Source organism: Phalacrocorax carbo, chromosome 4, assembly GCF_963921805.1.
Source record: "Phalacrocorax carbo chromosome 4, bPhaCar2.1, whole genome shotgun sequence".
Lineage (NCBI taxonomy): Eukaryota > Metazoa > Chordata > Aves > Suliformes > Phalacrocoracidae > Phalacrocorax > Phalacrocorax carbo.
This window is the reverse complement of record NC_087516.1, coordinates 3,261,585-3,281,616: the sequence shown is the minus strand read 5'-3', so window position 1 is coordinate 3,281,616 and position 20,032 is coordinate 3,261,585. Positions and strand designations below refer to the sequence as shown.

The window sequence follows — 20,032 nt, the reverse complement described above, 5'->3', positions numbered from 1 at the left end:
TCCTCCAGAGCAGGCAGTCATGCATCTTGGCTGCCACCTCCACATCCACCTTTGCTTGAAGAAGCCCCTGAATTCGCCTGGTCCCTCATTTATTTTGGCACAAGTGTCAAGGAGAGATCGTCCAGCTCAGCATCAGCTGCCTGGGAGCTCGATGGGCAGCGGAGCTGGGTGTCCATGGCCCAGGGAGGGGGGTTTGGACCCCATCCTCTGTGCACTTCAATTGCCCATCTCTCTCCGTGGGACGTGTCAGGAGGCCAGGGCATGGGCCCAGGCGGGTCCAGCCTTTGAAAGGTTGGAAGCATGACTCTCATCCGCATGGAGCCATGCAGCAGAAAGAGGGTCTGAGCCCTGGATCTGCATCGGATCATCTACCAGCTGTCAAGCTCAGATGCCACCTGGGAAATGGGAGGGTTCCCACCACCAGTTTCTCTAATGGATCATTTGAGCTGGAGACCCTACACCCCTCCCACAGCATCTGACCGTGCTGGGGGCCCTTCCATGGCTGCCCAAGGGAAAGAAAAATAACTCAGGGCACAGGCTGATGTACTTTAGGGTCTGAGCTACCTCCAGGAGCAGCAGCCACTGGGGCTGCATGAGGTCCAGGGCCCCCGTGATGGGTGGACATGTCTCCCCTGGTCAGAAGAAGGCTGCCCGAAAGCAGAGGCAGTGGCAGGGAAGCAGCTGAGGCTCTTCCATTGCCACCAATGAGACAATTTCAATGCCCTGGAACTGCGTGGGGACGATGGCACCTGGCCAGGACACTGCGCAGCCCGCTGCCTCCTGAGTTACGCCGTTTAATTAATTTTCCTCTCTGGTTTGCCTCCACCGCTGAGAAACCGTGCAGTGCCTTGGGAGAGGGCAAGGATTCACACCCGGCTGCACAGCACAAACCCACCGGCACCTTGGGCTTTTGAACCGTGCTCACTTTCACCCTGTGGTTCGCCAGCTGCAGCTGTGATTTCCACCCCTCCCCGAGGAATACCAGCGCTGGGGTTTCATTGGGGCAAATGGGAATTAAAACGCACAACAAGGGCAAAACCCTTCTTAAGAGAGAAAACACCCCTTTCGTGTAGGTGATAATAGAAAAAGAGGAAATAAACTTTCCCACATCCAGAGTTACCTGCTAAAATACACAGGACAGGTGATTATTGTGTGTATTCGTGACAGTCACTTAATTTTTATGAAGGCAAGGAGGACAGCAGTGAAGCCAGCGAGGATGCCAAGGAAACCAATTCTATCAGCAGGTGCAATCAGCTGAAATCCTTTGGGTGCAAGGGAATGACTTGTGCTGTCAAAGGAGAAAAGAAAGAGAAGAGAACACAAGGTGGAATAAATACAACAGGCAGGGCAGACCAGGGTTGCTTCAAGTGCCTGAATAAAGGCGAACAGGTCCCAGAGAGACCTTCTCTTTGCTGCTTGGGCCCATGCTTTCCAAAATACCGTGGTTCCTGCAGTTCCCTCGCTCGCTGTTTCACGCAAGGCTCTGGCAGCTCTAGTTGTGCCATTTTCTGCCCAGGCTCCCCTAGTTCCCTCCAAGCCTCGTGGCCACAACCTCTGTGTTTGCCCCTAACAGGCAGCACTTCAGCCTCTATTTGGATCTCTCCCATTGTCAGACCAACGGTGTTTTCTCAAATAAGTCTACCATGACCCAGATCCTCCGCCTGGCACTGGCCTGGATGTCTGGTCCTTTCTCTCTCGTCTCTGCATTAGCTGGGCTGTGATTTCTCACCATTTTCTGTGCAGCCTCTGGTTCCTTTTTTTGCCTCTGGTCTGATGCCATCTTCTCTTCCAGTGGGACCTGCTGCTCACTTCATCGTTCTTCATCTTCTCAGCCTTGTCTCTCCTCCCCCATCTGACCTTTGTCTCTCTTTTTTTCCCCACAAATACGTACTTCTGTTCTCCTTCAGACCTCCTGCTCAGCAGATACCTGCAGCTTCTAGGATCCTCCCCCGTGCCTACAAAACCTCTCTTGCAGAGTTCTTCAGTGTCCTATTTCCTCAAAACCTCATTAGCATTTTCTTCACTTCAATCTGCAGCCTGCAGCTCCCATTCCTTGGATCTTCTCTTTTACAAACTCTAGCATCTGAGACTGGTCAGTGTTAACATACAACCCTAAATCATCCCTTTTGTCTGGCTAGAAAACAATGAAACCTCTTCATTTACCAGAGATTCAGGGATATCCAGCAGTCCCTGGAAACTTGTTGGACCTCCGCAAGAGTCAGTAAGACAACTGCACATAGACGGATACAACATTTAACATAAGGGATGGTTCCAGGGCACTCGCACACAGGAGCTGTGAGGCTGCAGTCTGCAGAAGCGGCGGGCAGAGATGACTTGCATATGCAAACCATAAGGGTAGAGAACATTTTCGGTCTTCCTGTGCATACGTGGCCAGCTGTACAGATGCTCTATGCAGCACACGCGTAAGATGCATCAAGCTCAGTGCCTTGGGTTCCTGGAGAGATGCATGGCATTCCCTGCATTCGGAGCTTCTGATCCTTCCATTAGAGCTGACGCACAGAAATAGTGCCTGGATCCGGCTCCTGTGATTTTCTTTACCCTTCTTTAGGTCGGATATTAAGAAAAGGTCCTTCCCCCAGAGGGTGGTGGAGCCCTGGCACAGGCTCCCCAGGGAGGCATCACGGCACCAGCCTGGCGATGTTCCAGAAGCACTTGGCCAAGGCCCTCAGAGCCATGGTGTGAATTTGGGGTGTCCTGTGCAGGGACAGGAGCTGGGCTCGATGGGCCTTGTGGGTTCCTCCCAGCTCAGGGCATTCTGTGATTCTGTGATTCTCTGTCCCTGCAGCACAGTATTAGAAGTTCTCACCTAAAGGCAAATCAAACATGCCTGGAATTGCCCCCCATGCCAGCTCCCCCTCGCCCTCTGACGGTGGGCTCCCAAAGCCTCCACCTGGCTCTCTTCTGCTCTGTAGCCTTCTGGGTAATCAGAAGTTGGGGTAACCTGGGTTTCATCAGCTGGAAATGGCCGAGCAGGACTTTGCCTGAGGATATTGGAGGTATTAGGTGATTCCTCAAACCACCATGAGCTGCCCGTGGAGGTCCCGGAGGGAAAGCCAAACGCAGGACGAACGCTGCGGAGATGTTTCCACTGCAGAGTGAATGCTGCCATCCAAGACCCGCACGAGGACCCTGCTGCGGCGAGGACAGTTCTGAATGAATACATCACAGCTTCGCTCTCAAATCTCACAATTTTAGTTCGTCTGTGCAGCTGCACAGCAAAATCCACTGCCTTGAAGAAGAGACATTCCTGCTGGACCCAACTAACAAGGTATCTGGTAAGGTTTCTGGGCCAGATCCTCAGCTGAGCAGCCATGAGCACGGCCTAACTGGCTTCCAAGTAACGATCTGCTCCAGAACAGGCTCTTCCCCGGGGCTCCTCTCCTTCGGGGATGTTGATGGGGCAGGTCAGGCCAGCCGATCAACAATTTTGGATGCAGTCAGCAGAAGCTTGTTTGTCCTGACGTTACGTGCAAGCTCAGCACTTTTGAGAACATCAAACGGCTGTGAAGGCACTTTCGGAAGGAGATACACTACATGGGGAGGGCTTTATCTGGCATCAGAAAGGGAAGTGCAGGCCTTTGACTCAGAAGGGAAATGAAGTGGGTCACTGGTCAACAAATAAATCTGGAGGTGTTCCTCTATCACCACCGAAGCAGCCTGCCCCGTAACGAGAAGCCTGCTGAAGGGTGAAAGAGGCAAAGCCAAATCTGGAGCGGGTGGGCTGAGAAGGCCCTGGCCCCGGCCGGCCGAGGGCCCGCCAGAAAACAGCTCCCGAAAAGCCCTTTGGCTGGTGCCACTCTTTGTTTCCCCACGTAAAGAGATAAGAATGGCTTGTCCCCAGGGACAGAAAAATGTCATATTTGATGAATACAGATGTATCCACAGAGCTCATAAAATGTTCATTTTAGGAAAGGAAGGGAGTTTCCCCCCCCTTCTTTGTTTTACTTGACTTTCACTTTTTTTTTTTGTATCAGAGATGAAAAGAATTAAGATCCCATCCCTACAGTGCTTTGGGCACAAAACTTCCCCGGATATCAGCTTTTTTTCTTTTTTTCGGGGATCCCTGCATTTAAGACACAGAGCAGTATTAAAGCTCTGAATTTGCTTTTGGGGTTAAAAAAAGTAAATCTGTGAATCCAGATGTGGCTGTTTCTGTGCAGAGGGGAATATTGCAGCTTCACGATTCACTGCCATCTTGTGATATCTGGCATTTTCCTATAAGGATCAACACAAAGTATCAATTAAAGAAAACACCCAAACAACAATAAACCCACCCCCAATCTGTTCCTATCATCCATAGTTAGAGAGAAAAGCTGGAAACCAGGAGGCTGATGGGCTCTATAACTCATACCTCAAACTAATAAAATGAAAACTTGTGGCATTTGTAGCTTTTCCATTTTTAAAACCTGTAAATTCTTCACACAGACTTTATTCTTTCATTGAAAAAGAAGCTGGAGTTTTTTCTTTGATTAGATCTCGCCTTGTGTGATACGAACACAAGGTTTTCAGTCTGATTTTTGTGGCCTTTGCCTTCGGTGGTATGGCAAAATGAGGACAAGCTCACTCAGATGAGCTAGCAATTATTATTATTCCTTCCATGTACAAGCGGAGTACCTGGGAGCTCCTGTACTGCTTCAGAGAGGAAAAACACCGTGATAGACGCTGCATAATGCATAGGCAAAGCTTAACGGAAAATAGGGATTTTCTTTTTTTAAAGCCAAATAATAGGGGGGTGTTCCAGCTTTTTTAAAAACGATGCAAGTAGATTGGACAAAGCAGCAGGAAGCGAAACATCGAAACCCTCCTGCCTCTAACGCAGAGCGGTAGCGGGAGTAGGTGCTCTCGCCCAGAGCTAATTCGGGCGAGGGATTTGCATACAGACCATCCCCAAGCGAAGAGCCCGGGTAGAGCTCAGCTGACCGTACCGGTTCTTAGTCGTGAGCTGCCAACAGCTGATGCTCATTTGCAGAAATACCTGTGAGAAACGTGTGTGTTTATGCTTTTAAAATGGTAGATGCTCCAACAAAGCAGTCACTGAAGAGCTTTTAACTTTTTATGAACTGAGAACACCCAAAATCTACGGCGCATCCCCGTCACTTTACTCTTTTACCGTATTTGCTATTTTACTGTCCTGTATTTTACCGCTAACTGTGCCAGACGTGACGGAGGGGATGGAGCTGACACAGATGAACGTGGTGGTGGCCGGGTTCTGTGTCAAATCTTCCATAAGCGCGTGGGGAGGATGGATGCCCTGGATGCGTCTTGTATCGTCCTGCAGGAGGGTGGTTCCCTGCAACAGGGGGTCAGGGCCAGTTTTAAACACTGAGGAAGGAGGACGGAGGGACAGAGCGTCCCCTCAGCGAGTTCCCTGACGATCCCAAGCCGGGAGGAGCGGCTGATGCACCAGAAGCTGTGCTGGCATCCAGCGAGAGCTGGGCAGGCTGGAGAGCTGGGCCCAGGGGAGCCTCAGGGAATTCAACCAGAGCCAGTGCAGGGTCCTGCCCCTGGGGAGGAACAACCCCCCGCACCAGCACAGGCTGGGGGGGACCTGCTGGAGGGCGGCTCTGCTGAGAGGCCCTGGGGGTGCTGGGGGGCAGCGAGGTGACCCTGAGCCCGCACCGGGCCCTTGGGGCCAAGGGGGCCAGCGGTGCCATGGGGTGCATGGAAAGGAGTGTGGGCAGCAGGGCGAGGGAGGTTATCCTGCCCCTCTGCTCTGCCCCAGTGAGGCCACATCTGGGGGGCTGCGTCCAGGTCCGGGCTTCCCAGGTCAAGAAGGTGTCGGGTTCAGTCCCAGTCAACAACTAACTAATCACCCGCAGCTGCTTGCTCACACCCCCACCCCTGTGGGATGGGGGAGAGAAGCGGAAGAGCAAAAGCAAGAAAACTTGTGGGTTGAGATAAGAACAGTTTAATAATTAAAATAGTAATGATAATAACAGTGATTATGAGAATAATGATAATGTAATAAAAAGGAAAAGAGGGAAAAGGGGAAAAAAAAACCCCACAAGCCATACAGCCGCTCACCACCTGCCGACCGACACTGCCCATCCCCGAGCCGCGATCGCTGCCCGCCTCCCCCAGCCAGCCCCCCCCAGGTAACACACTGGGTGTGACGTTACATGGTATGGAATATCCCTGTGGCCAGTTTGGATCTGCTCTCTCGGCTGTGCCCCCTCCCCTCCCGGCCTCCCCTGCGCCCGGCAGAGCCTGGGAAGCTGCAAAAGTCCTTGACTAGTACAAGGGCTACTGAGCAACAGCTACAACAGCTGTGTGTTATCAGCGTTGTTTTCAGACTAAGTCCAAAGCACAGCGCTGCGCCAGCTGCGGTGAAGAAAATTAACTCTATCCCAGCTAAAACCATGACAGAAGGGCAGGGAACTGCTGGAGCAAGGCCAGCACAGAGCTGCCAAGGGGATCAGGGGCTGGAGCATCTCCCTTGTGAGGAAAGGCTGAGAGACCTGGGCTTGTTCAGCCTGGAGAAGAGAAGGCTGAGGGGGGATCTCATCAATGCCTATAAATATCTGAAGGGTGGGTGTGAGGGGGATGGGCCGGACTCTTTTCAGCGGTGCCCAACGCCAGGCCAAGGGGCCACGGGCACAAGCTGGAACACGGGAAGTTCCCCCTGAACATGAGGACAAACCCCTTCCCTGTGCGGGTGCCAGAGCAGGGGCACAGGCTGCCCAGAGAGGCTGTGGGGTCCCTTCCCTGGAGACATTCACCCCCCGCCTGGACGCGGCCCTGTGCCCCTGCTCTGGGGGTGCCTGCTCCAGCAGGGGTGGGACGGGGTGAGCTCCAGAGGGCCCTTCCAACCCCCGCCAGTCTGGGACGCTGCGAGAGGAGAGCAGCCCAGGTGCTGATGGCCCACTCCACCTCTCCACCTGCATCCTCAGCCTCTGCCCTCACTCAGGACATCGGGGATAAATGCCTTCCCCTTCGGTGTCTCTGTTTGTGGGATATAAGAAATACAAGTTATGAGGTGGTTTAATAGAAAAGTCCGTTGCAGTGGAACAGCGGCGGCTGCCCCCAAGGCACAGGGCTGGATGGGCCCCCCGGGTCAGAGCGCCGACACCTTTGTCCTCCCCTCCCACAGGCTCAGGCTCTGCAGCGATCTAGAAATCCTGACCAAGTGAAACGATTTCAAGGCAGAGCAGAGTTTCCTTCTGCACAGGAGTTCGCAGCCTACGCCCGCTTTTTGTTATGTGTTTCTGTCCCCTGTTTTTTATACGGCTTATCTAAGCGGCTGGCCTCTGGGCTCACGTGCAGCGAAGATCACGTGGCACCCGAAACCAATACGAGCGAAACGAGTTTTCCTGAACGCCGATACGGTGCAATTGGGTGCAAAGAACAGGCAGGGAAACGGCAGAAGAGGATTACAGCAGGCAGGGCAGCTGCTGGCAGGGCCACACGGCCACATCTTATCCTGGCTGATGCTTCACCTGAGACACGAGCTCGGTCAAGCTCAGATGAGGTCAGCTCTTCCGAAGACCACCACCAGACCTGCGCTCCCGTTTCCGCACAGTAACCCGCAACCTTAGGAACAGCACGGCCAGGGGCAGGTCCAAAATGCAGTACTGGGAAATCACGGGGATAACCCCTTGTAGGGAACCATGGAAAAAAGCAAGCATGAACCCCCAAACCCTAGCTTAGGTGTGGGCTCAGTACTAGGAGGGACCCACAGGTTAACCCTAGTCTCTGCAATGACAGACAAGATTTTTGGGTGACGCATACCCCACGAGAGGGGTTTCGCTCCGGCTCCCCCGCCTGCCTCACGCGCTTCGCCTACTCCAGAAACACTCCTTCAGAGCTCGAAGGAGGAGCGTCGGCAAGCGGCACTTTGAGGCACCCGCTATTGTCAGAGCCCTCTAACGGAGCAGGAATTCGGCTCGTGATGAATGCTTTGCTATCACACCCTTCTGCCTCTAAACCGCAGCTTTTAATCAGTCTTTCTGTGACCTGCCCATGAATCACGCAGGGCTGTGCCTTTTGGCTTTGGCGCAGCCCCGTGAAACTCCCAATACTGAAACAATCTGAATTATTTTTGTATTAAAAGACACAAATCTTGTCCGAGCCAAGCTGGAGAAGTGTGTAAAAGGAGATCGCACGCACCGTCCGCGGCAGGCGGGGGGCTACGGCGGCGGGGCCGTTCTGCCGCTGCAGTTGTACTAGCAGAGCAGAAGCAGGCCCGCGCTGCACAGCAGGCGTGGTGTTATTTGTTAGATCCACAGAAATTGAGTGCACTTCGGAGCGATTTCAGCAGATATAATGGAATAATTCGGATCCTTGACTGGTGCACTGGAGTCTACGGCATTGCTGGCTGGCTCCTGTATCTCATCACATCCTTTAACGCATTAAAAGAAGATATCTCAAATACTAATATCTGCAATTCTTTCAATCTGTTTATTTTATTAAAAGAGGAGTTTAGGACAGAACAAAAAAATATCATGGCAAAATCGAATTTTGAATAATTAAGAGACATCCCAAGTAATCCTTTTGCTGGTTATCGCTGTGCAACACAGCAGCGCCGTACCGATCTTTCACACCAACGCGTGCTGCTGCACTGGAACTCGGCGCTCCCGCGGAGCGTCGCACTCAGCAGCCGTGCAGAGATTGAAGAGGAAATATGTCTCCTTCTGTTGTTTTATTGCTATCTCGTCTCACCGGTAACGCAGCTTTTAGTCTACTCAAGCGATCTCTAAGTTTGGCAGAGACAAAACTGGCCCCTCTCGCCCTCCTCAATTACGGTACGGCCACATAGATTGTGTTGACTTCAGAAAGGAGAATTAACAAAGCATCAATTAGGCTATTAAAAGCCATAAATATTCTGATGCAGAAAATAGACTGACCCCTAAAATTAATATATTAGTAATCCTTTACTTGTAACATCAGTTGCATGACTCATAGTGCCTGAATTTTTGATTTAAAAAGGAAAAAAACATTCAGAACACAAAGGCCATGGGGTGGGGGTGTCTGAGGCCTTCAGACACACTGGGCTGGCTCTTACTTCAAAGGATGAATCATCAGGATCTGGTCCTATCAGTAGAATCGGCCTGCACAATAAACGAGGCGAGTTAGCCTTTCCCTGGAGGAGTTTCTGTCTCTTGGCTACAGAAAAATAACACAGCTTGGCTGCGAGTGAACTTTTAACATTATATAAACCAAGCAAAACATATTTATATGGCAAAGGTTTTCTGCAACAGCCTCTGGAAGCTCTCACAACGTAGCAAGCCCTCTTTTTAGAGTTTCAGTATATATTTTGGTATGAACAGAGGCACGCTTGCAGCGTTTTCACTCTATCCTTCCAATGTTGATACAGAAGACAAAACCTGCGAGCTCGCACCTACTCCTCTGGGCTGCGTATGTCGTTGCCACAAAGTTATACAGCTCCCCAAGCGCAGGGCAAGCCTGGAGAAGTCTGAACGCAGTCAAACCCAAATATATTTGATACAGACGTCAGAATCTGGAAACAATAAAAAGTTTGGGTACAGTCACATGAGATTAGCTGCCAAGATAAAGTAACCATGTAAAAATTACTGATATTCCCAGGGTACAGGTGCATCAGAGTGTTTTAGGCCCAAGTTCTCGACCAGCCTCTGTTGCACAAACAACTGTCCTATTTTATACCAGCTCTAACAGAAGGAAAAGCGAAGCTGATGCTTAAAACAAGCATCCTATCTTCAAACACCGTGACTGGACTAGAGGGGCCCTTGTTTGATTTTAGTTATGTGGTTTATTCATCAGAAGGTTGAACTCCCGCTGTATTTTTCTCACGCCACAGTTGGAGCAACAGCTCGGCTGTCAGGCTGGAGGTTGATCAGGGAATTGCTCGCTTGGGCCAGCTCCGCGATGGAGACTCGTCCTCTCTGTTTGATGTACTGCGCCACGGCAGCCATCTCCTCTGGAGTGATGTAGATGAACTTCCCTCTGTCATCTATCACACCTACAGGGGGAAAGAAAGGACCTTGAAGTCAGCACTTTGCCTCCTCTCACTTCCCAACAGACATCAGTCACTTCTTTTGGAAGGGATGTTCAAACCGCTGAGGCTGCATTTCATATCTAGGGCAGGCAGAACAACGTGCTAGCAGTCAGGCTTTTATCTGCTCTCTGCCCTGGGGTCTTTGAAGAGGGCTATGACAATACCCGAGTGCCCTGGTAAGACTAATTTCATTCAGCAAAGTAACACGTTCTTTTCATTGTACGCAGCTAGCTGGTAGCACCACAGCAGCTACTTCAGGTACGGAGTTTCGGTGCTGACGTTCTGGGCCCAGGCAGCTGGTAGGGAACGGCAGAGCAGCAGGAGGGCCCAGGAGGCAATTCAGGGACCCCGTGGGGCTCAGCTCAGCCGTTCCAACTCACCCTCGAAAAGGCAGTGAAGCTCATTTTCTGTATTTTGGTTGCTCCACCAAGAGTGAGAACAGACCTCCCTGTTCTTAACGCATTACAGGACCAAACACAAGGCAGAGCGCCTCACTGGCATGCCTTTTAGGCCACAGACACAGGCAGGACAGCATCTTACTCTTTGATTCAGAGCGCTTTTAGGTCACTCAAATGGGTATCCACATGTACCCACCAAGACAGTTGTTTCCCAGCCCCAACCACAGTATCAGGTCAGTAAATGTTTGCATTGGCACCCTTCCCTGCTTCATCCTCAGAAAGAAAAAGACTGCCCAGTGATCAGACAGACATTTTCAGAGAGGGAGCTGCCCACATGCTCGGACTTCTGTTTACATTGCAACTTCGAATGCGTGGGTACGTGGCTAGGAACAAGCCTTTCACTTGCTACGGCATCCTGGAGTGCTCTGGGATGTTTGCTTCTCCCACAGCATGCCGTACCCCGGTGTGGCTTTAGCCACGGCACCTTTAAAACAGGTTTGCAAAGTACCCCAAAACATCCAAGTGATTCTTTCAGATTCAGATTTCAGAAGACATCATTTGCAGCTGGCTGCGCAGCAACCCCTGAAGGCCTTTGGCAGGGCTCAGTCAACACGCAGAACCGTCGTGCTGGTTCCTGAACTGCTGGGGACACTCACCCCCCACCTCTGCATAACGTATCGTAGGGGCAGTCACACCCCGTAATGCTTTAAATAGTAGTTTCATGGCAGCTGATGCAGGGATAATAAAAATACCTATTTATCAAGTCCTACTAGGATCCTTCTACAGTTTAAAACATAAATTACACTGGAAGGCTCTCCCTACCGCAGTGAAGGCATTTTCTGCACCACCCATTCACCAGCTAAGGTGAAATCCCCTTTGTGTTTCGGCTGTCACCTGTCAGAGTGCCATCTGCCATCAGGTCCTGGATTCTGTTAATCGCATCCTGTTCGGAACGGAAAAAGGAATAACACATGGATCAAGAGGAAGGCAAAAAGCATTTCACGTGTTCAGATGAACTACAGATGGAGGCTTACGTTTCACTCCTCAGCGTCAATGACTTCAGTGGCGGATGCACGTCAGTGTTTCCCCACAGAGAGATGCAGTAAGCCCTGTGCTCTTAGAAGGATGAAGTGAGCTTCTGCATTTTGGGGTGTTCAAATAACTTCCCTATCCCAAAGAGACTTTAATGGCTAAGTCAGCTCTCAGTTTGGTGGAAGGGGGGTGGTGGTTATAAACATCTCCCCAGGGAAAGCCTGTCTAGTGCCAAAGCGACACGCAAGTTCCATGAAGTACACTGAGGTACTTCTCCAGGAACCTGCCTCAATACATTCCAGAGCTCTTAATATTTTTTCCTTGCTCCATTTAAGAGGAAACCCCTTTGACCAATCCAAAGAACAACCTGTTGAACTTATTGCTGGGTTAACTCTACAGTTACTCCAACCACGCAGTTCCACTACACCTTAAGCTAGTATCTAAGCTCTGGTTTCCACAGTTCTGCCTCTCTCCCTTTCTTGCCTTTATGTGACTGCGGAAGCAAGTTATAGTTTAGATTTCAACTGGATAAATTCCCTTAATTGCCTCACTGCGTGCTTAAATGAAGTTCTGGTTTAAGAGAGAGGCAGGGGCACAGCAGCCTGGACTTGGAGCAGTGGAAGCTGCTGTGAAGGGGGACCCCAAGATCAGATGAGGTACAGAACAACAGAAAACGTCAGTCTCTTAGAAATATATGTCAGATGTGCTCAAATTAAAGTAAACTGAGCCGTGGTTATTCTTCAGAGTCAAAACATAAAACATTTAGAGAACAGAAAGAAGACAGAGTGCGGGAAAGTACAGATATCACACCCTGAGGTCACTTTGAAAGGCTTATATGGTGCTGAGAGGGACAATACTCTGAAGTAATGTGCCAGAAGATACAAATTAGGGTGGTCAAACACAGGCTTCCTGGAGAGGTGGTCGATGCCCCAAGCCCGTCAGTGTTTGAGAGGCATTTGGACAATGCCCTTGATAACGTGCTTTAACTTTTGGTCAGCCCTGAAGTGGTCGGGCACTTGCACTACATGGTCGTCGTAGGTCCCTTCCAACTGAAATTGTCTAATAATTCTTAGGTGTTCTAAGAATACACAAGCAATTGGAGCAGAACACCTCATCTATTGATTGTCTGCAAATATAACATCACCCAATCATGCAGGCAGTGTCTGAATTTGCTTCTAGCCCTGCTTTTGATTCCAAAGTACCCGGACTCGCTCTATTACTAGATTTACAAACACCATAGGATCCACTCGCCAACAGGCAGCTGTGCAACAGGCAGGCTGAGCACTTTTCACTGAAACAGTCTTGCAAGCCAACAGCCCTTCACTGGCTGGACAGTACTTTAAACGGCCACATTTTTAGGGCCGATTTTGCGAACGTCATCAAAATCCAAGTGTTTTCAGTAATGCTGAGACACTTGCATAGATGTTACCCTTATTTACCCACTTTTTCTCCTGTCCTTTTAAACTCACTGCTTGTACTCGCACCTCAAAAGGTAGCACTCACCTGTGTTCTTAAACCCAAATGTGAAGCCAGGTCCTCCAGCTGGACTACCTTTGTTTTCTATGGAAACAAACGAGAGTTAAATGCAGCTGACGAATTAGAGGGTTAGCATATTTCTTTTTCTTTCAAATAAAAAAATGCATTTAACAGACAAAGTAGAACCTGCCATTCTAACTTTTCCCAGTAAACACTTCTCTCTGACAAAAACCTCAAACTTAATTACTTAAACCACTCCGCTCTCTGGAAAGCCTGTGTGCTCTGACCCACTTAAGCAAAGGCTCAAATACATCTGCCAGCGCTCGGCCTGAACCTTTCCTTACGTTAGGAGGACAGGATGAGCACGAGCCCAGTAAGCAGCCATGGCTCTGTTCTCCCTGCCACCTGAGGTTCTCAACTGCTACCTTTAATTTCCAGTACGCTTTGGCAAGATCCCTTTTTCTTTGAGAGGTGTTTCAAAGTACATTCTAAAACGATCACTGGTATATATCAGCGCATGAATAAAAATCCAGACAAGCCTGGCAGCATTAAGTACTTTAGTCTGTTTTACTAATGTCGTGTATTAACACCATAATAATCTTCCCAAGTGAGCAAACACCTTATTAATATCATCAGCACTGGAAGCGTACTGCTAGCACACTCCTGTGCAGGCAGCGCAACGATCTCCGAGAAGAAAGGCAGAAGCAGGAATTGCAAATTTTCAGTTTGCTTTTGAAAGAGATCCTTACTGCAGCCTCTCTCAGGCAGGACGCAGTCACCACTGCTCCCATCTGGTTTTGTGCTTCTCTGTAGCTCCAGAGAATTAGAGAAAACACCTGGTATGCTCGTCTGGAGCTGCTTGGTTCCTGTTTTTCTAGCTGCAAAAGTTTTAGAAACTCATCTGTTTAAATGCAGTGAAAGGATGTACTATTTATAAGGACTTTGGAAAATATAAAGCTTTTGAAAACTGTTCAGTTAACATTCTCAACTGCATTCCTAAGAGCCATATATGTACGGCCACAAGAACTACATTTACATTATCCGATGCAAATTTACATTATCAGATGCAATACTTCAAAAGGTAAATGCATTTGTTTCTGATCTCGACAGTACGCTGGGAGGAAACTGAAGAAATAAAGAGAGGCTGAAGTAGAATCTTTTTCATTAATAAAACCAGACACACAAAAAAAAGCCACACACAGACTTAGGAGTTGTGAAGTTCGATGCAGCCAAGCTAGAGAACTGAATACCATGGACTGAATGCACGGAATTGGAACCAGTCCATGGAATTCAGTTCTCAGAGCTGGGAACTGCCAAGATTCGTCACATCTTCTTTTAAAAGGGGGGCGGGGAAGGGGATGTAAAGCCACATAAACAAGAAAAACAGGATTTAAACCTTCACTTCAAGATATTCACCCTCAATGACCAAGTTTAGTGGAAGCTCTCCAAGATAGATCCTGCTGTGAATAAGAGCCCACAGGGTGGGGCGGAATTAGGATGCACTCCCCACACACACTCTGAAATGTAATCACATTGTGAGGTCCCAAGCCAGCAAAACACTTCACCACATGCTTCGCATTTAAGAGACAGGCTTAACTTGCACAGAGCAACATATACACATCTACACTTTACTGAATTCATTTCATTTCAGGTATGATTCTGCTGCTGTCCTCAGCAAGGGATGAAACAGAGCAAGAGCTCCCAGGGTGAAGGTGAACAGGATTTTTTCCCTTATCCTGTAAGCATCATTTTTCTTAAAGAAAAAACAGGAAGGGGTAAAGCCCCCGAGTCCTTCGCTATCCCTTTCAAATGTAGTTAAAGTTGAGTTTGCTGTTTCAGTTCACTGGCTGTAATTCAGATGCATTTAGCGACACACTCTCAAGCCGGGTGAGAACAGTCTGATGGACGAAGGGCGCAGGCTCGTGTTTCCCTGGGTCGACAGAGCTAGTGCTCCACAGCAAGGGAGCTGCTCAGCCACGCTTTAACCTCTGCTGCTTCATTATTAGTTTTATTTTACGTGCTTAGAGAGCCCGCACAGCTGGTCTGTAAGGTGCGCTGTGCTGCTACAGCCCTGCTGAGTAAAGCCGTCAGGCTCCCATTAAGAACTGATTATTCTGCTCCTCTGAGAGCAGAGCGGTCAAGTCGGTAACTTGAGGGCTGGCGCTGTAAGAAGCGAACACACAGGACGGCGACGGCAGCAGAGACACTGCCACAGCCCTCACCGAGGTGTGAGCGGGTGATTTTGCAGCAGGCTGAGGTTGAGGAGCTACTAGGAAAGCCCCAAAGGAAGGGAGATGCTCAGCTTTCAGCAAAGCAGAACTGGGGGTTGTCAATCCTTTTGGTGCCTTTGAGAAAAATCCCATTTAAAGCAATCCCACAAGGCAGAGCTGGAGAAAAGAGGCTGCATTTTATTTCAAACACCCTTAGGAATGAAGCACTGGGTGAGCTACCTCCAGCCAGTTATACCAGTAAAATAACTAGCTAAATTAAGTTTTATTTTTTTTAAAATGCCAATTGCTCTTTTAATTTCTAAGTTTTTCAGACAGCTACTAGCAGCTTAGCGCTGCTACTTGTTGGAAGTCAACTGCTTCTGAGAATAGAACAGATGAGGGCTACACATAATCTGTGTGTTAAGCATACTTTAAAGATTTAAAAAAAAAACAAACCTAAAACTTGTAAAAGAAAGCAATGCCCCAGTTCTGCAACTCATCTCTACATAGGAAATCAGGTGTCGAAGCGCTTCTGAATTAGGTTTTCAGCCCGTGCTTAATTTCTCTGACGTCAGGTAGAAGTGACTAATATAAAACTATACATATGTGCTTAAACACTGAACTGAGAGTTTGTGACTAATCTGTTCCATCCACCACAACCACCAGGGCAACGTGCAGAATCAGACCCTACTGCGTTATCCCTCGGAAACCCTCCCGATTTTAGTGGACGGTCCCAGGGGATGTTGGAATATCCTGTTGTTCTACCTCCTGTTATCCTAGGGCGGCTTGTTGATCAGAACGAGCACACGAACAGCACATTTTCCTCCATCCACAGCTTGGCAGTATCTTGAAAGCCTTAGATGGGAATGGGTGAACTGGGATCACTCCCTACCACAGAGTCCATTTCCAGAGTTAGTAATTGAAACAGAGGGTGGTCTTAACAGACATGGCCATTTCAAAGCTCCCCTCCCTTTCAAAGAAATCCCTCTGGCTTCTGTGGAAAACAGAATATTGAAATCGCTGCATGGCTGCAAAATCAAACGTGGTATCTGATGGTTCATCATCCACGGTTTTACTTAGGCTCTTTAAACATGTCACCCATGGCTTTTCCAATCTATTCTCAGCTGTCTCATCCGCTTTTGGCACTGCTTCTGATCAGAGTTGACTGGCTCATGCTGGGGACTTGGTTACTGAACAGGAGCTATTTTCATTTGGGCTGCAGCAATGAAGGTAAGGCCTAATTCCGAGTGAGGCTTAGACATTTCTAAACTAACCCCAGAGATCACATTGATCAGAAAGCACTTGACAGATGCCAACCTCACAGCCTCTCTCTGTGGCGTGATGCAATGGGATACACCACCAAAGTGCCAGTGACACAGCAGGCAGAGAGCAGCACAGCGAAAGATGCTTGCACTGTAGCTTTGCAGCGACTCTACAACGATGGAGCCATTGTTCAGACTTGCATGGCAGTCGCTCAGATTAACTTCTTGAGGAGGGTTACCCGTGAGACAAATCTGGAACTCTGGGTTTTTGCTGGGGTAACGGACATTCAAAACGCCCAGAGTGTGAGATTCTGGATTAACAAAATGATTAGGACTTCACTAAGTGTACAAATGATTTGCTTACTAATGAAGCCTTTCACGCACATGCCGTACGGTGCCAGATAAGAGTCCGGTTTCCAGTTAAGGAGGAGAGGCATTCATTAGGAGAAAAACTTTGCATAATATTGTTAGAGTAAGAGCAGAAAAGTGCATTTGACCTTTGATATACCAGTAGTGGAGAGAGAAGCATTTGCCCTTACACATCAAAAGTGGAAATCCTCACAAACACTCCACATGTTTTAAATAACCAACCATACAATATGATGAAAGGGAGACTAACACACCCGGTTAAAAACAAGTCATCTTCTCCTTAAATATCCCTCCCAAACGTTAAGACAACGTTGCAAATTCCAAGGATAAAAACACAAAAAGAAGCAGCATGAAAAGTTGGATTGACCTTTAGAATGTCAGTGTTTCAGGCACAAACCCATCCTGTGCGGCAGGGCACGTGCTGGTACGGCAATGCTTGGTCATGCTGAGCTGAGATGTAGAGGGTGGCTTCAAAATCAGTAGCTGATGTTCACAGGCGAAGAGCCTGAATGTCCCAAATCCCAATCGACAGAAAACATTGTCGTTCGTAAACTCTGAGGGTGATCCACCAGGCGCAGGATTTGTAACACGTATTCTTATGGAAGACGCTAAGAGCTACAATCCTGCCCCAAAAAGCCAAGAGGCAGCTGTAATTGCAAACCATTTTATCAGCGATGGCCACGCTCATGCATGGTTAAGTAAATAATGCAGGCTTTATCTAAGGTATCGCTTTTGTGACTTCTTGAATATTTAAGTAAATCAAAGAGAAACTAAAGGTTCACCTTCTTTATGCAACTCAGCTCTTTGACAAAGATATTTTACACAGTTTAACAGATGCAGAAAGAGGAGAAAAACCAGCGGTAGCTTACCTTAACGTATTCGAGAAATTCCATTAGAAAGCTGCGAGACTGGATACAGCAAGGAAAACAATTGTTATTTTAAACTTATGAACATTAAATGCATCGCAAACTTGCTAGCATACTTCTGAAGTTTTAAACATACAGACTGGGAGAGATTCTGAACTGGGGAAAAAAAAAAAAATCTAGATTTAATCTTAACTCGGAATTTATGATAGGTATTTTCTAAGACAGAATATGGCTCAAGTACAATTTGTGTTTAAGTGTTTTCCAAAAAGAAATCTTTGAATCTTTTATTCTTCACATCATACATTTCATTTCACCTGAAATAACCACATCTGGGTGTGTTTGTGCGTCCTGTATTAAGTTGCATGTACACACTGAGGACATTTTGTACTGAGGTGAAGTACAGAGCGATTCAGGAGACAGCTCATGCAGATGGTCAAGTGTAGCACACAGCTGTGCAACACATGTGGAAGCTCAAGCCGTTTTCAAAGCTATGCACCTGAAATCCGCCATTTTAGCATAAGCGGCTCAATTTTCAAGGCAATGCAAACAACGTGCATTTAAGTTAACAGGAGATCAAGTTACTCTGCAGCGCTGGAAATCAATCAGCCTTAATTAACTGCTTAGCTCTGGGCTCAGGACCTTAATTTTCAGCACGAGTTTCACTACGCTGGCCTCAACCACACGTGGCAGGGTCATCTATTGTAACAGGATACCGAAATGCTTCGGTACGTTATCCACCAGAAGGCAGAAGGGTGGCCTGCAAGGCTGGTGTCTCCAAATAACTATGTACCTGTCATTCTTTCTGAAGATGACTTTCAAATTGCCTACTATTAAGTTCTATCTCCCCTCTCCTACCAGAGATATCTTATGCTGAGCTTCAGGTATCACCAACTGCCTGCCAAGCTCTTTTGAGCGAGAAACACCCTCCTCTGGTCCCACGTAAAGATTACTTTGTCCTTGAGAGGCAGCTATAGCAACACAGACAATAAACACATTCTAGCTTTAAAGGGTATCTGAAGTGGAAGAATTTAATACTTAGGTATAATCTTCTAACAGGACATGCACAAGTTTTTGAAGGACCTTTCAATAGAAAGTATGCATTTCGCTGTCCTCTGCATCTTAGGAAATTCCCCATCACCAGATACAACTTCTCTTGGTGTTAATCCCGGCACGATGGAGGAATTTATCTCAATGGGAAGTGGTCCATAGCGAGAACTTGTGACTAATGTCAAGTGGTATTGACTCATTACAAGCTCCTCAGCCCAAAGCCGCTCTCAGTCACGCCAAGGGCAAATCTGTTCAATGGAACAGGGTCGCTTTAGCGGACGTGCACCCATGGCCCTGAAAAAAATGCTGATCATGAAATGCAGTGGAGAGCTCAAATTTGGCAGCTCCAACCCAAACGCAACCTCAGCATCTGATAGCAATTAAAATTAGTCTAACAGGTTTTCAGCAGACAGAATAAGAACACTGCCTCCCACAACAGTGGAACTTTTTCAAGCTTGCTGTGATATTATGTCAAGTATCACATTTCAACCACCACCGCCAGCAGCACGTCTGCAGGCAGCCACAGGAGGAGCGTGCTAAAACGTTATGCAGAGTTTGAAACACTATCAACCATAGCAATCACTTGCAACACTGAACGCAGTCTTCCAGCGTACAACCCACGAGCCCCTAGGTTGTGTCCTGTGAATTCTCTTAACAGAAGCCTTTTAAGAAAAGAGCTTGGTTTTTCATTTGATTTCACAGCAGCTCTGTTGGTGTAGAAAATAAAACCAAAACCAAGCAATTCCTCCCAAGCTCTGTGGGCACTACCAAGCTCCATATTTAGCCTTGCTTTCCTCTGGCCCACTGTATATGGGTAAAGCTGATGACAGTAAAAGAGTGTCTGACTTCCAAGATGAGTTTTATTTCAGTCCTGACATTAAGGGAGCACTCATTTCCAGCGATGTGCATTTGCCTTAGTACTCTAAACTCACTTGTAGGAGTCTGGAATGAGGGACTGTAGCATTCCCCAGGAAGCACTCCAGGTTAACACGTGCCATATATGCAGTTTAGCTTTTACAAGGGAAAACAGCTGGCTGACTCCTATTCTCAAGTTCATTTTACACGAGACAGAACGCAGTAAGGGCAACCCGAGTCTAACAAAGATAAAGGAAACTGCAGTAACAGCCTAACATGCATACCTCTTCCTCTGTCATTGATTCTTCAACCCCTTCCTCTTCAACTACAAAACTCTCCTTCAGCTTCAGGTACTCTTCATACTCTCTCTTCTCCTCTTCTTCCTTTGCCTTCCTTTTTTCCTCTTCCTGAACAGAAAAGATGACAAGTGGTCAGTTTGCTCCTCCCCAAATCAGGTTTAGTTTGAAGTAAAGTAGCACCTTGTCTATCTGCAGCCTGGTTTTACTAGGACAGACAGCAGATA

General features: G+C 48.1%; 2 protein-coding genes across 2 annotated transcripts in view; both read right to left on the bottom strand.

Annotated features, from left to right (window-relative positions):
* UBOX5 (U-box domain containing 5) overlaps positions 1-12,102 on the bottom strand; it is a 122,941-nt gene extending 110,839 nt beyond the window's left edge. The window contains exon 1 of the mRNA XM_064448850.1: positions 12,090-12,102. The gene's annotated coding sequence lies outside the window, so the exon portion shown is untranslated. The remainder of the gene's footprint in view (positions 1-12,089) is intronic.
* DDRGK1 (DDRGK domain containing 1) overlaps positions 8,398-20,032 on the bottom strand; it is a 40,020-nt gene continuing 28,385 nt past the window's right edge. The window contains exons 5-9 of the mRNA XM_064448852.1: positions 19,794-19,916; positions 17,611-17,649; positions 12,928-12,984; positions 11,287-11,335; positions 8,398-9,958 (exon numbers count right to left, since the gene is read on the bottom strand). Of these exons, the coding sequence (XP_064304922.1) occupies positions 9,786-9,958; positions 11,287-11,335; positions 12,928-12,984; positions 17,611-17,649; positions 19,794-19,916 (441 nt within the window). The 3' untranslated portion in view covers positions 8,398-9,785. The remainder of the gene's footprint in view (positions 9,959-11,286; positions 11,336-12,927; positions 12,985-17,610; positions 17,650-19,793; positions 19,917-20,032) is intronic.